The sequence below is a fragment of the Pleurodeles waltl genome, chromosome 10, assembly GCF_031143425.1.
Source record: "Pleurodeles waltl isolate 20211129_DDA chromosome 10, aPleWal1.hap1.20221129, whole genome shotgun sequence".
In the NCBI taxonomy this organism is placed as follows: Eukaryota; Metazoa; Chordata; class Amphibia; order Caudata; family Salamandridae; genus Pleurodeles; species Pleurodeles waltl.
The window spans coordinates 423243030-423258767 of NC_090449.1; the positions used below are offsets into that span (position 1 = coordinate 423243030).

At 43.3% G+C, this 15738-nt stretch overlaps 1 protein-coding gene across 3 annotated transcripts in view; it reads left to right on the forward strand.

Moving 5' to 3' along the window:
• CFAP70 (cilia and flagella associated protein 70) overlaps window positions 1-15738 on the forward strand; it is a 947035-nt gene that overhangs the window by 312432 nt on the left and 618865 nt on the right. For all 3 annotated transcript variants that reach the window (XM_069210675.1, XM_069210677.1, XM_069210678.1), the window contains one exon: window positions 2396-2476. In XM_069210675.1, coding sequence (XP_069066776.1) covers window positions 2396-2476 — 81 coding nt within the window. The remainder of the gene's footprint in view (window positions 1-2395; window positions 2477-15738) is intronic.

Below are 15738 nucleotides of genomic sequence, written 5' to 3' on the forward strand. Positions count from 1 at the left end.
AAAACTTACATATAGGTACTCTACATCTATAATGGCACACTGCATGAAAAATAGTGGTTTAGAATGCGGCTCTGATCCATTGCTAGTGGTTCTGTTTTTGTGTGTTGATCGTACATATTTGGCTTGCAAAGAGTTGCAATATTTCATAAACACGGTCTGTAAAGCCTGTTGCTATTTAGTAAGTTTCTTTGTAAATTGTACTGTAAAATGCACAATTTAGGGTAATGTTTTTCATATTTTCAAAGGGACAGAACCCACCCCGGAGTCTGCCTGTTGGAAGTGGGCTGGTTTGCTTTGATGCTTGCTTGGCAGAATTTGTGTCAGCTTTTTACACTCCGCCAATAGCAAAGTTTACCACTGTCTGTGCATGTCAGAGAAACTTGGTAAATCTTGTAACTATGCCAAATGCAAAAGGATTGGCTTTGTCAATGTTGTTTTCAACAGATACTACCAGTGTGCAGATGTATGTTTTCACAACGAATGCCTTTACCACGCATCTTTAACCACACAATGCCTTTACCATACATCCTTAACCACGCATTGCCTTTACCATGCAAGTTTTCACCACGCATATGCCTTTACCACTCATGAAACCCCTATTATGTGTGTGTGTGTGTGTGTGTATATATATATATATATATATATATATATACACACACACGCACACATACACACTATATATATATATTCCATTATCGATCCCTAAACAAACCCACCCCTAAAAATACCCTTACTAGCCAATAACCTTATGCCCCCCTAATACCCTTATCCACCCAAATGCTAAAAATTCCTTTACCACCCACAAATCCTCACCCACTCCTAATCCCTCAAATACGCTTATCACCCAAAAACTCCTACCCACCCCAAAAATACCCTTACTACCCAATAACCCCAGCCACCCCTAAATCCTAAAAATACCCTTAACACCCAAATTCCCTTACCCACCCTAAACTTTAAAACTACCCTTGCTACCCAAATATCCTCACCCACTCTAAACCCTGCCCTTACCACCCAAATACCCTCACCCACCCGAAATCCTAAAATACCCTTAGCACTCAATACCTTCACCAACCCCTTAAAAATAACCTTTAGTATCCTATACTCTTACCCACCCCTAAGCCTTAAAAATACCCTTACCACCCAAATACCCTTAGCCACTTTGAACACTAAAAGTACCCTTACCACCCAATACTCCCACCCACTCCTAAATACTAAAAATACCTTTACCACCCAAATACCCTCACCCACTCCTAAATACTAAAAATACCCTTACCACCCAAATACCCTCACCCGCTCCTAAATACTAAAAATACCCTTACCACCCAAATACCCTCACCAATGCCTAAATACTAAAAATACCCTTACCACCCAAATACTGTTACCCACCATAAACCCTAAAAATACCCTTAACACCCAAATACCCTTACCCACCCTAAAAATACACTTACCTCCTAAAATGCTCACCCACCCCAAACATATCTTTACAACTCAATACCTTCACCCACCCCTCATCCATAAAAAAAACCTTACCACCCAAATACTGTTACCCACTTTAAGCCCTACAAATGCCCTTACCACCAAATACCGTCACCCACTCCTAAATACTAAAAATACACTTACCACCCAAATATCCTTACCCACCATAATCCGTAAAATACCCTTACCACCCACATTCCCTTACTCAACCTAAACCCTAAAACAACCCTTACCACCCAATACCTTACTGATCCCTAAACCCTAAAAATACCCTTACCACTCCACACCCTTACCCATCCCTTAACTCTATACACTTACCTGAAATATACTTACCATTTTGTGGTAAAGGCATTGCGTGGTAAAAACCACGCTGAAAAAGATGTTTCCCCCCCAGTGTGCACTTTTTGTCCAGTAGTTTACTCACATCTGTATTGCTTTGATAATGGTCCTGAATTTTCAGATATATGAAAGCATTTTTTAACTCTGGAAGATGTGCATGCTTCTCTGTTAAGTATTGACTACAATGAAATAGACAAAAAATGTTTTGTTTTTCTCTTGGAGAGTAGCTTGATTTCTCTCTTTATGCCCATGCCCACATCCCTCCATTGCTAGTGCATACAGACTGAAGGAATGAATGCCATGCCTCATTGTAGCCTCTTGTTTGGGACAGAAGTTTCTCAGGTCACATGTCCTGAAGTTTCTCAGGTCACATCTTATGTCAAGGATTTCTGGTTAATCCAGTGAGGATTAAAATATTGTGCAGTGAAGATAACCTATTTAGTCCACATGGAGCTGACCTTGTATAGTCCAGGTCAGTCACCTCCACCCTGATGCCTTTCTCATTTTTGCTAAAGTAGTAATTTTTGAATGGCCTTCTAGTGGTGCAGTTGAAGGCTATAACTCTGTTGTTTATCTCTAGATGTCCATCACAGGAAAGACATCAGAGTCAATCGTGCCTGAGTCAGAGGGGCCAGGGACCGTTCAGAACATGGAGGGCCAGGTAAACAAAACTGTGGTGCTATGAAATTGTCACAATGATTTTGTCAGCTTCTGCAACCCATTCATCGTCTTTTGCAGCATTTCCACAATCCCTACCCGATCCCCATATCCAGAATTTCCACAGCATGCCCACACAAATACACTATCAGCGCTCCTATATTACCCTCCCTCAGCATTGCTTGTACACCATGCCTCACTGCCATTGCTCTTTCACATTCACAGGCAACGCATCACTGTGATTTCATTGAGTCCTGCAGTTAATCACTGATCTCATACATCATCCCCATAACCAGCACTTCTCGATAGGGGATTTCCATGTATAGTCATTATCAATAAATAGTCCCACCCATGTGTAGGGGCCCAGGAGCACTTCTTCAAAATATCTTCCTAAGTGGAAGTTTTCACCTTTCCTCAGGAAGGCCTGTAAAGTCACTTAAGAAATGGACAGTTAATGCAGCCCATGTACAAAGGCTACGCTTGCTAAACTCTGCATCTTATATCAAAGAAAGGGCTAGCACAATATAATTTGAGAGTAATTTGTCAACAGAATGAATCTTCCTCACAAACCCTCAGAAACCCCTAATTTCCTAAGTGACTTAATTGACTTTACAGGCCTTCTTGAAGAAAGGTGAAAACTTCCACTTAAGAAGGTATTTTGAAGAAGTGCTCCGGGGTCCCCGCTCGTGGGCAGGACTATTCAGTGCTTATGACTTATCATGGAAATTCCCTTATGAGAGAACTTGAGTTACAGATAAGAAACCATTCCTTCTATATGAATCTCCACAGTCAGCTCTTTTACATTCCCTAATTCAACTTTTCATACTGTCCACTGCGGCCAGCTCTCCTGCCTCATCCACCACATTGTGCCTAAACACCTTCATCAAAGCAAATGTACCTGCAGCAACCTCCAAAGTCAGCTCTGCTACATCATACATGACACTGAAAACTTCTACACTAAACCCTGCAATTTTTGCTATTGGACCATCCCCCATAGCCAGTGTTCCTACATAATACATCAATCTATACTAACATATATTGATCAATACAGCCAGCAGTCCTAAACCTGTACTCAAATCCAGCCTTCCTACACCTTTTCCACCACTAGAAAAACAATGCCATTATCCACAGCCACTTCACAGATGTAGCTTGTCACATTGACTCCCTCCCCCATTCACCTATTCGAAGAACCAGATGGGGAGGTAGATCATTTACCTATCCAGCATCCAAACTTTGGAATGCCTTACCATTGAATATAAGATGTCTGGAACGTGAACGTAGGTTCAGAAAGTTGCTTAAAGCCTTGTTTTTTTCGATAATTCCTTCCAGACTAACCCACAACTGGGTCGCTGGTCTGACAATTTAGTGAGGCCATTCACCTTTTCACCTAGTGCTCAGAGGCCTCAGGGTAGCCATGCACTTTATAAAAATCTTAAACTAAACTAAACCTGTGATTTTCTGTCATTTTTGGATTTGGTGAGTTATAAGTTGCATTCCCTAAAAGCTAAATGCTTCTACTATATTTATTTTCTCTGATCTGAATGCCTACCTTTTAATTCTGGCTTTCAGTTGAGTGCTGTCTTCATTAACCACTTCATTAGAGCTGTTTCCAAATACTAGTGAGTTCAATCACAAGGCCCTTGGTCCTCTAAAGAGGGCTTTGGGTCTTAGCTTAGACAGTGGCCCAAGAAGTTTCTGGCCAAAATAATTCTGCTGCCTGTGTCTGGGGGTACCTCGTTCCTCAGCTCTGTTTTTTGCATCTGACAACTCTGGTACTTTCTACAACTTGGTATCCTACACCACGCCAAACAGAAGATATTATTCTTACTACCTAATATAACACACAGGCCTTGCACAAATTTTCCTCTTCGTCATTCAGGGTTCAGCTTGTATATGTTAGGCTTCCAAGAAAAGTGGGGTCATGGAGACCAGTGCACATTTTTGGACTTGGTGTCTATTGTCTCTTGCCTGGTTTTCTTTGCAAACACTGGAGCTACCCTTGGTTGATTCCCCAGAGACTTGTTGGGTGTACTTTTTCTTTTTTCTGAGGTCCTGTAGTGATGCATTTTTGGACCTCAATTTTGCTACCCATCGTGCTATTTACTTTAAGGGTCAAGTGCCTAAAACACCATACGTGTTTTTGTACCCCAGAGGTTTTTCATTTAATTGTTTCCCTCATGTTGTAGTACACCTGCTTCAGAGTGACCTCCCACTTAAGCTTGCCATGTGGTTTCGCTTTTCACAAACTAGCAGTTGTTCCTCTTCAAGACTCTGGTGGTAACCCTTGTAAGTTTGCTGCCTTTCAGGTCTCTGCCCAGGGTATGATGTCCCATTCATGCCCAGATTTTTAGGCCACATGTGTCCTCAAAGGTCTGTTGTGACACAGTGGCCATTAACACACCAAGTAAGTTCAAGTAAGATGCATTTATCCGTGGTGGCCCTAATCAAAGGAGCTGCAAGCCCTCACAGTAAGCCTTCTCCAGTTAAGCCCTGACCACTTCACTCTGGTGGCACTCCTACAGTCTTCAATAGATTTCAGGTGACTGGGGACAAATGGCTTGTTCTTCAGTGAGCCACGTCAACGTTCTCTAAAAGAATATCGATCTAGAGAGTTAATACATCTCCTTTCTACAAGTATACCAGATAGAAGTGGGGAAACGCTAATGAAAAAGGTAAAAGGCACCAGACCGGCCTGGATTGGGATCATCTCAGCTGTGCAAATTTTCATGAAGCACGCGCTGGGAGTAGCACTGCCCATTTTTGAGACTTTAACAATAAAGTGGTTAGTTAGAAAGGATGATGATTTCTCCTCCAAGCAAAGGTTTATTAATAGTCCAAAGTTAATTTGTCGGACAAAGGTGCAATGCATGCCCTGGTAAAAGGCCTAGTGGCAAATATAATGACTCCAGAAAGCCCTCATGCTGCTTTCTCTTCCTGCAGTGCACACACGCCAGTTATTGCAGATCAGGATTACTGTATGTAGTTTTCAGACATTACATAACTGATTTATTTGGAATATCTAGCGGTCTCTCATTCTGAAGCTAAGTAATAATTTGTGGGAATTGAAACCCTTCTCTGAACAGAGGCCGCCTCTCTGGACTTTTATGGGGTCCTTGATTGAAAGCCGGCCTACCTGTCCCTTAACTGGTGGTCTCTCCATCCCTTCCTCTGGCTTTTAGCTCTAGACGGCAGACAGACCTCTATACACTTTGCTAAGCTTGTGAATTCTAGCTTATCAAACACCTAATGAAAATGGGGTAGTAGGCATTTTACCTGTTCCTTTCTTTTTTATATTTTTTTTATTGATTTTATATAGGTCACAGCTTGTACAATAATTTGCAAAGCAACAGTTCAAGGTGGACAAAGATACATTATGTAAAGCCACTGCACAGATAATTGGTTGTTAGCAGTAGAAAACCTGTAATATCATTTAAGGAATTTAATGAAGCAATGACAGTGAATCTCAGGAGGAGTGGGGTACAGATACTGAACTGCAGAGGAGATAAGGCCTAAATGGGGCCCAGATATCTCTTGGGTGGGCAGAGGAGGGTGATAACTCTGTGTAGCATTCAGCCATGTCTTGACAGTAGGCAGTGTCTTGTAACAATTTTTTAGCTATAGGAATTCTCTTTTGCATCCAAACCATTGCTACACATCTTTTCACAAGTACAAAGAGGATGGAGACATAATGACGGCAGCCCACTGATAATGCTGAGGTGTCACCCAGCAAAGTTGTCTAAGGTGTTGGGGCAAAGATGGTCTTAAGGACCTCGGCTGTGACTGAAAAGACTTCCTGCCAGTGTTGGGTAAGGGTGGGGTATGACCAAGACGTGCAGGAAATCATCAGAAACTAAACTGCATCTCGTACACTTACTATTCTTAGATCTAGTAAATCTAGCCATATGCTTAGGTGTATAGTAATAGTGATGCAAGTATTTAAAATGGAAATTTCGTTTTTGTAACTTACTGGGGTATTCTGTACCTGTCTGCAGCAGTATGCCCATGTCTTATCAGATATAGGGTAGCCCAACAAGACTTCTCATTTGCTTTTGGCGTCCAAGAGTGTGCCTAGTGTGCTGAAGATAAAACTAGAGTATAAGTAGGTGACAGAGTGCCCCATATCTGCCAGATCAAAATATTTTGTAAGAAGAGACCTCTCTTGTAGCTCCTCAGGGGATAAAGGGAATCTGGCCTTGGCCGCTGCCTGCAGTCGAAGGGAGCGAATGGCAACGGGTCAAGATGAGTATAAAAGTTGTGCCATGAGATGAAAGTACCTTTCTCAAAAATATCCTTAACTATTTTCAGGCCAGATTGTTGTAGTAGACCTTTGACACTTTTTTCCTCACCCCTTCATTTTTTCAAAAAACTTGCTTTTGTTCCTTTTGTAACTGCTGTGAGGCATTCATATTACATGGTAGTGCAGGTTTCTGAATTCACCATAAAACAATATGCTTCCATAAACCTTGACACAGAAGCCACTGTGTTCTAATACAGGGTGATTTTCATTCAAGCTGCAAAATCTATTACAACAATAAGTAAAATAATAAAGTATTTACTGTAATTAAAATAATGACTGCAGACGTGAGGTAGAAGACTGTGCCAGGTTGATCAAGGCCATGTAAATGTCCGGTTGACAATGAGACTTTTCTCATTCTGGTTAATGACTGGACCTCCAGTTTGATAGCCAGCCTCTGTTTTTTTTTTTTTTCTCTCTTTCTCTCCCGCTCCTAAAAAGGCATTCCATGTGCTATGGAGGTTACCTTCATTGCCAGGGTTGTTTCAGGTTTCTCTGCCAGACTTGGTACTTCTGTCTGACAGAATTTTCTTGGATCCTCCACTTCTCAGGATCTTCTGGGATTTTTCACAGCAGAAAACTGTGAGGCCCACATTGGTTTGGTAGCTTGGGGTGAGGGAAGCTGCTGCTCCTTCAACCTTTACGAAATAAATAGTCCGCTGCATAGAGACTTTCGATCCAGTTCTGTTACAGTGTATTCCCTCAAAAGTCATTTTGAAGTTTGCTTTCCTCCGTCATAGGGATTTCCTTGCACCCCATAGTGGTGTTCCCCCATAGTGGTGTTGTTTAATGAACTTTGGCAAGTTGTACTTGTAGGAAAGTGCCCCCTTTGGCATGGCTACCCCTCCATTTTCTGCCTGATATTGATGCTAACTTGACTAGTGTTCTTTCCCTAAACTGTACTAGTGTTTCCACAATTGGCACACCCAAGGCACCCAGCTAAGTCCCTTGTAACAGGTACCAGTTGTACTGAGGCCTCTGTGACTAGGGAGGATCCCTTAGGGCTGCAGCATATATTGTGCTATCCTAAGGGACCCCTTACCAAACATGTGCACACTGCCATTGCAGGTTATGTGTGTTGGTGGGGAGAAAAAGACAAAGTCAACAGGGTACCCCTTTCACTGTACCATGCCCACAAACCACTGCCTGTGGCATAGGTACGTCGCCCCAGGCTTTACAGTCCTAGGGCAGGGTGCACTATACCACAGGTGAGGGCATAGCTGCATGAGCAATATGCCCTACAGTGTCTAAGTCAATTCTTAGACATTGTAAGTGCAGTGTGGCCATATAAAGTACATGGGCTGGGAGTTTGTCATTAAGAACTCCACAGCTCCATGATGGCTTCACTGAAGTCTGGGAAATGTGTTATCAAACTACTCAGCACAATAAACCCACACTAATGCGAGTGTTGGATGTATTGCAAAATGCACCCAGAGGGCATCTCAGAGATGCTTCCTGTATTTTACCCTCTAGTGCAGTGGTTCCCAACCTTTTGACTTTTGTGGACCCCCACTTTATCATTACTTGAACCTGGGGACCCCCCTACTGAGTCACTAGTGGAGTTGGGGACCTAATCTGTTAATATTATTTCATTTTCTAAGCAGTCGCGGTCCCCCTGAGGGAGCTTCGCGGACCCCCAGGGGTCCCCGGACCACAGGTTGGGAACCACTGCTCTAGTGTAAGGCTGATTAGTCTGTGCCAGCCTGCTACTAACAAACAGGTTTCTGACCCCATGGGGTGAGAGCCTTTGTGCTCTCTGGGGACAGAAACAAAGCCTGCTCTGGGTGGAGTTGCTTCACTCCTCCCCCTTTCAGGAACTGTAACACTTGGTGGTGAGCCTCAAAGGCTTAGGCCTCCTGTTACAGTGCCCCCAGGCACTCCAGCTAGTGGAGATGCCCGTCCCCCAGACCAAGCCCCACTTTGGCAGCAGGTCTGGTTAGGAAATTAGGAAAAACAGGGAAGAATAACCACTTCAGCTGACACCCCCCCCCAGGGTGGCCAGAACTGATGTGACCCCTCCTTGCAGAATCCTCCATCATGGTTTGGAGGAGAGGGACCAATAGGAATAGGAATGTGTCCCCCTCCCCAAAGGGAGGGGAATAGGAAGGGTGTAGCCACCCTCAGGCACAGTAGCTATTGGCTACTGAGTATTTAGGAGCACACCTGACCCTTACTGACTAGATTCCTGGCAACCTCAAGAAGAAAGAAGAAAGAGGAAAAACTGCAAGGCCAACCCCAACAGTGAAGATTCAAAATGACAACTGACTTAGCCCCAGCCCTACCGGCCTGTCTGCAGCTTCAAAGGCCACCTGCTCCAAGAATGCGATGCATCCTGCAGGACCAGCAACCTCTACAGACCCCCCAGAAGACTGCCTGCCCAGCAAAGGACCAAGAACTCCAGAAGACAGCGGCCCAGTCCAGAAGAAACCTCCAAAAAGGGCTCCAGAATCACCCCAGATCTGCAAGCCCTGCCCACTCTGCACCCAATGCCCATTGCCCGAGTCGGGGTGGCCCACTAGTCTAGAGAAGGTCCCCAGGTGATTCCGACCTCTAGTCCTCCCTGGGCTGACCCCTTCAGGCCAACACAGTGACGCCTGCAGCCTAGATCCATAGCACCCCCTGACTGTGACCGGATCCAACAAAGATACCCGATACCCAAGGAGACCCCTGCACCAGTAGCCCCATGGCCTTAGGACACTGACTGATGGTCCAGCAATGTCCGGCAGGCGCTTCCCCTACCTGTCCAGCCTTTGGTTTCCCGGAACCGACCACCTGGACCCAGCCTGCAGCATAATTTGTGAACCCCAGGGCCCCCTATTGAAAAGCATTTGGCTCCTAGCCCTATGTTTGCACCTGGACGCTCGTGAGCTGCTGAGGGTAGTTACCTTCAATCTGCTTTCTACTGAGCACCACCAGTCCTCTTTAGGATTCCATTGTAAACCTGACACCAACTCTGACCCCCTGCACCCAGCCGGCCCGTGTTGCTGGTGGTGCACTTTTGTGGTGAGTCTAAACTTTGACCTGTGGACATCCTAATCCCCGGAGACTGGAATCGTAAGTTGTGTACTTACCTGTTAACCGTGCTAACACTTTCCTCCCTAGGACTCTATTGACTCCTATGAAAGATTGCATTGTCACCTTTTGAAACAGAAGTGTTATTTACATGTAAACTGCTTTACCTTCAAAAACCAAAGTACATTTGATACGTATGAATGATAACTATTGACAGTTGTACTTACCTGCCACAAAGACCTTCTGGTTCAAAAAATAAAGTAACAAATATATAGTTTTGCTATATAAAACTTTTGGCCTGGAGTTAGTCATTGTGTGTGTGCCTCATTTCTTGACTGTGTGTGTACAGCAAGTGCTTTGCACTACCCTCTGATAAGCCTAACTTCTCGGCCACACTACCACAATAGAGAGCATTATTATGATCTACTTTAGCCTCTGTTAAGCCTCTTGGGAACCCCTGGACTCTGTGCACACTATACCCCATTTTGAGATAGTGTATACAGAGCCAGCTTCCTACAGTACTTTCTACTCCCTCCTTAATATTACAGATGTTTGCAAGGGGCCTGTGGTACAGTGAAGACAAGCTATTCTCATACAGTCCTTAACCTTGAGCGTCTGCTCTCTTATATACATGTGTGTGTCAGTGCAACAGTTCATGGTGGACAAAGATACATTATTTGATGTGACTGCACAGATAATTGGTTGTTAGCAGTACAAAACCTGTAATATCCTTTAGGTAATTTAATAAAGCAATGACGGTGAATCACAGGGGCAGGGGGTAGGAACATATGCTGAATTGCAGAGGAGATAAGACCTATATGGGGTCGAGATATCTTTTGGGTGGGCAGAGGGTGGTGATAACTTTGTGTAGCATTCAGCCATCTCTTGACAGTAGGCTCTGTCTTTTAACTATATTTACTCCAGTATTGGAACTTTCATAGATTGACATGCTTGAATCATTACCCGTCTTCGAGATGGGAGTCCCTGAAACCTTTATAAAGTAGTGTTAAAATAGGCCCAAACCCAAAGGCCCTAGGCCCTTTAGTTTAGTATTCTATCAGAGTCATTTTGAGAAAATGCCTAAATTTGAAGGTCCACCAATCAGGCGACACCACCCTTTTAGAACACTCCTGGGAGAAGCTCCAGTCCCTCAGAGTTTGTATCGCACGTCGTGCTAGGGAGTCCCCACTAAGCTCTGCTCAGCTTTTCTCTGTTTACTGGACATTCAGAAGATGTTGCCTCATTTCATCTGGGTTCTAAAGATTTTTTTGCCTTTAGTTTTTACCTATACACCTTCTCAGAAGACTACCGTGACTGACAAGGAAAATGAAAGGCTATTCAGACCCTGTAAAACATGTGGTAAAAAGTGGTTACATTCTGAGGACCCACACCAGAATTGTATCTACTGCCTCTACCTGGATCACTCCGCAAAGGATTGCAAGTTATGTTATACCTTTACCTTCTAAACTGAAAGACAGGGTAGTTAGGCTGTTAATTTGACTGTGTTACTTGCCTGTAACTTTAGTTCTCCAGTATTGAAATCTTTCATAGATTCACATATGACCCACCCTTCTCCCTGGAGAAGCTCACCATTACCTCTATTATTAGTATTATGAATAGGCACTAGTGCTCAGAAAATCTGAGTGACTGAAGCATCTCTCAGGAGTGTTCTAAAGAGTGATATTACCTGATTGGTAGACTCTCAAATGTAGTCCTTTTCTCAAAATGACTCTGATAGAATAATAAACTAAGGGGTCTAGAGCCTTTGGGTTTAGGCCTGTTTTAACACTACTTTATAAAGGTACTTGGGTCTCCCATCTCAATGACGGGGAATGATTCAAGCATGTGGAATAATCTTTATTGTGTAGTTAATAAAAACCATAACAATCATCTCATAATACATCATATATAAAGAAAAATAATCTATAAAATTCTATAAAATTCCGTAAATTCCTTGGCCATGAAACCATGCGAGGATCTAAAATCAGTTTCTTAACTCTAAGGTGCAAAAAGTGCGTGATTAAGCATACATCCCGTATAGCAGGTTTACGTCTTTGGTGTGTGCAGTCAAGAATTTGATAAATTTGCATATTGATTGTGCATCATTAGGATCAAACATTGACATCACCACTGACCGACAGGACGAGTCCCATTTCTCATAAAAAGCGGTTTTAATAGTTGTCTGCGGGCTTCCTTTAAGGCTGGACAAATACAAATCAGGTGAACCATATCTTCTTTCGGGCCTTTACATAGCCTGCAGGAAGTCTCTCCTCTATTCTTCCACGATGGTTGATCCGCTCTAGCAGCAGATGCTCCCAAACGCAGAGTCAAAAAGCGATGCTTGATGTGAAGTGCAAAGGTTGCGGCCAGGTATTGTGATGGGGCCATGGTGGTATAAGTATGCATTTCCAGCCATGTGTGTGAGCGTTGCGCAAGTTTAGCTTTATCATCTAGAAAAGATTGGATACTTATTTCCTTTTTTTATCGCTCGACACAAAAGGGAATACGAGATGTTAGAATCCCATAGGTACTTTGCTTTCGTCTCTTGCAAGGAGTTGTTCAGGTACCTGTTGTATACTGAGTTAGGATTGCTGTTTACTGAATTCCATAGTGCCACTACTAGCGGGCTGACAGTGTTTTTACTTATTTTGTACCAGATCTTTATTGTGTGGGCCTTCCTGTCGTGCTGCTGTTGTATTGTTGTATCTATGAAAGATTCCAATACTGGAGAGCTAAAGTTATAGGTAAGTAACTCATTTTCTTCAGCTTTCTTTAGGTCTCTCCTTCCAGTGAAGGGAATGTATTCTAAGACTTTTCTTAGTCTGGAATATACGTTTGCTAGTTATCATGGTTTATTTTTTAGCCTGTTTACAGGTGTTCTCTTTATTCCCCTTGCGTTCCTCACTAGCCTGCAATCTTCATTATCCCTTCACTTGAGAAGTGGGGTGTATTTGTATGACAACTCAGCTATGTGTTTTGGGCACCGTGTTTTTTTGCAGCTCTTCGTAGGGCAGTTCTGCCCTTCTAAGAGCTCTAAATAACAGGATTTGCTCTAACACACTTGACGGGTATTTAAGTTTCTGACTTGAGAAGCCTGGAAGGCTCAAATAGTCTTGTCTGAATTCAAACTTGTGACCTGCAGATCACAACATATAGTAGCAGTGAATGTTACTTCACTGAGTCATTTTCTAAGTAGTTTATGGCTTATACTGGTTTTGTGATGTCCCCTTTGTCTCTCTAGTTCTTTTTATACTTCCTAGCTCTATATCTTTTTGGGGATCAGGACTTACTTGTTTTTGCCTCATTATTCCATTGTCTTTCAGAATTAGGGTTTAAGACCTATGGCCTTTCTCTATTTGTCATTAGGACTGTTACAGTTTAGTGAGAAGTATACACAATCGACAATTGACCTTTCTCTTCATGAGCTACCTTAAAGACATAGCAGTCAATATGTTTTTTTCACCTTGATATTGCTTCCATGGTCATTACTGTTCTACTTGATGTGCACAATTGTTTGTGTTCCGATTAGTGCCTTAGCATTGAGATTTCTGGCCTCAGTTGAAACAAAGTTTTGACTAATGTTTGCATCAAGCTGTGGTAGCTTGGCTTCACTCCTAGGAAGTTGCTCCAGTTGTTGTTCTCTAATAGAATGTCACACTCTGTGTTCTGTCCTGAAGCTGGTAAGTTTAGTGTAGCTTTTATTTGTAGTGCGTGGAAACAACAGAAGGATATTATGGAGCCCTTTTGTATTAGTACTATAAATTGTAATTTTATATTTCCTATGGCCGGACTGTGAATCCTCCATTAGAAAAATGGGTAAATACCCTAAGGGAACAAAATGAAAGTAGGAGAAAAGGAGCAAATGATACTTCAAATTTCGAAAGACACTGAAAAGCCAATTGCTAAATCTCCAGTTATCACCCTTCTTCCTCATGCTGGCAATGCCACTTCTTTCAGAGCTACAGTAGTACGAGGAATGAATAACATCTTTGCAGGTGTTTCTTCAGGAATGGGAAGGGGATATAAAGCTCAACCTTATTCTCCTCATCTTCTGTATGATGTACCTGGCTACCTGGAACATGAATACAATTGTTTTCCTGAGTAATTAGGCTATATGCATGACTACCATTATGACGACTTGCAAGGAGCTACTGATTCTTGGGATGACTAAGTTGTACCAAGAAGTTTGTAGCCAAAAACTTTCCGGATTATCTCATAGGAACATGCAATATTTAAACTGCTTTTAACACAGAAATTATTTATCAAATGTAGCCTTATCATACAAAAGGATTTGGCTTCAAACTGTCATGTTCACCTTGGGAGATGAGCTAGAGAAAATGCTGCATGACTGCCTGCTGTGAAATCTTTTTGGGAAAAAGGATAGGCCCTAATTAAATCACCATCTTCCATCCCATTTACAACAATTTGCTGAAAAGCTAAACAGGAGGACTCAGATGATGCTTCTTGTTTTCAATGTGTGCTTAAAGCAGGTTTGGTCATAGCAGAACTATCTCTATGAAGACCATTTAACCTTGTACCGTGAGGTTCTATTTCAAACGATACCAACTGTTGAAAGCTGTAGGAGAAGGGCAATACCGAGCTATGTGCATTCTGAATGATTACATACAATTGTAAGTGGAGAATACATTTCAGAGCTAATTCCTTTCTTCCCAAGTTACCATATTAAAGCTAAGGGTGTACCTTCAAGGGGCAGGTTAACTTTAAAACATAAAATGAACAAGTCACCCTACCATGTGTATTCAAGTTTTCACTGTTACTGTAATGGGAAGTTATTATAAGGCATGATGTCCATGCTTGAGCCTTAGATATTCCATTTAATAACAGTGGTCTGTTACAGAAAGAGCTGATCATGCCATTCAGGTCTTCAAATCTGTAACTGATAGGGCTTGGGCGCTATGAATGATAACTGAAGTAGATCCTGTACATGTTAGAAAATTAATCAGCTAATAACTCATTTCTTATATGAAATGTAAAGGAAGGTAATTTGTCTTGATACAAGCTATGAATCACAAGTATCAAATAGGCATATTTGCTTCAAGATTCCCATCGAAACCAGGGTTTTACATATTATGGAGGTCATTCCGACCCTGGCGGTCCATGACCGCCAGGTCCGGGGACCGCGGAAGCACTGTCAACAGGCTGGCGGTGCTTCCTGGGCCATTCTGACCGCGGCGGTAAAGCTGCGGTCAGAAAAGGGGAACCAGCGGTTTCCCGCCGGTTTTCCCCTGGCCCAGGGAATCCTCCATGGCGGTGCTGCTTGCAGCGCCGCCATGGGGATTCCGACCCCCTTCCCGCCATCCCGTTCCTGGCGGTTTTTACCGCCAGGAACAGGATGGCGGGAACGGGTGTCGTGGGGCCCCTGGGGGCCCCTGCACTGCCCATGCCACTGGCATGGGCAGTGCAGGGGCCCCCTAACAGGGCCCCATAATGATTTTCAGTGTCTGCTTTGCAGACACTGAAAATCGCGACGGGTGCCACTGCACCCGTCGCACCCCAGCAACTCCGCCGGCTCCATTCAGAGCCGGCTTCATCGTTGCTGGGTCTTTCCCGCTGGGCCGGCGGGCGGCCTTTTGGCGGTCGCCCGCCGGCCCAGCGGGAAAGCCAGAATGGCCGCCGCGGTCATTCGGCGGTGACCGCATGGCGCGGTCCGAATGACCGCCTATGTGTGAAACAATAACACTCCGAGTGTCCGAAGTATGTGCTCCTGAATCTTTTTTAATGAGAAATATCTGGAAATCCACTATATTTTGAGCATCTTTTTTCTTTAGCTGTAGAGAAAATAGAAATACATTCTATAAGTTTTCTCAGTAGTTGTAAACTGAAATATTTCTTGCCATGCAGCTATAGGGAGGAAATTCAAAAGACCTTCCAGTAGTAAACAGAAACAATGATACAGAATTCTTTGCAGCTGAATTATTGGCAACTTTGGACCAGCATGC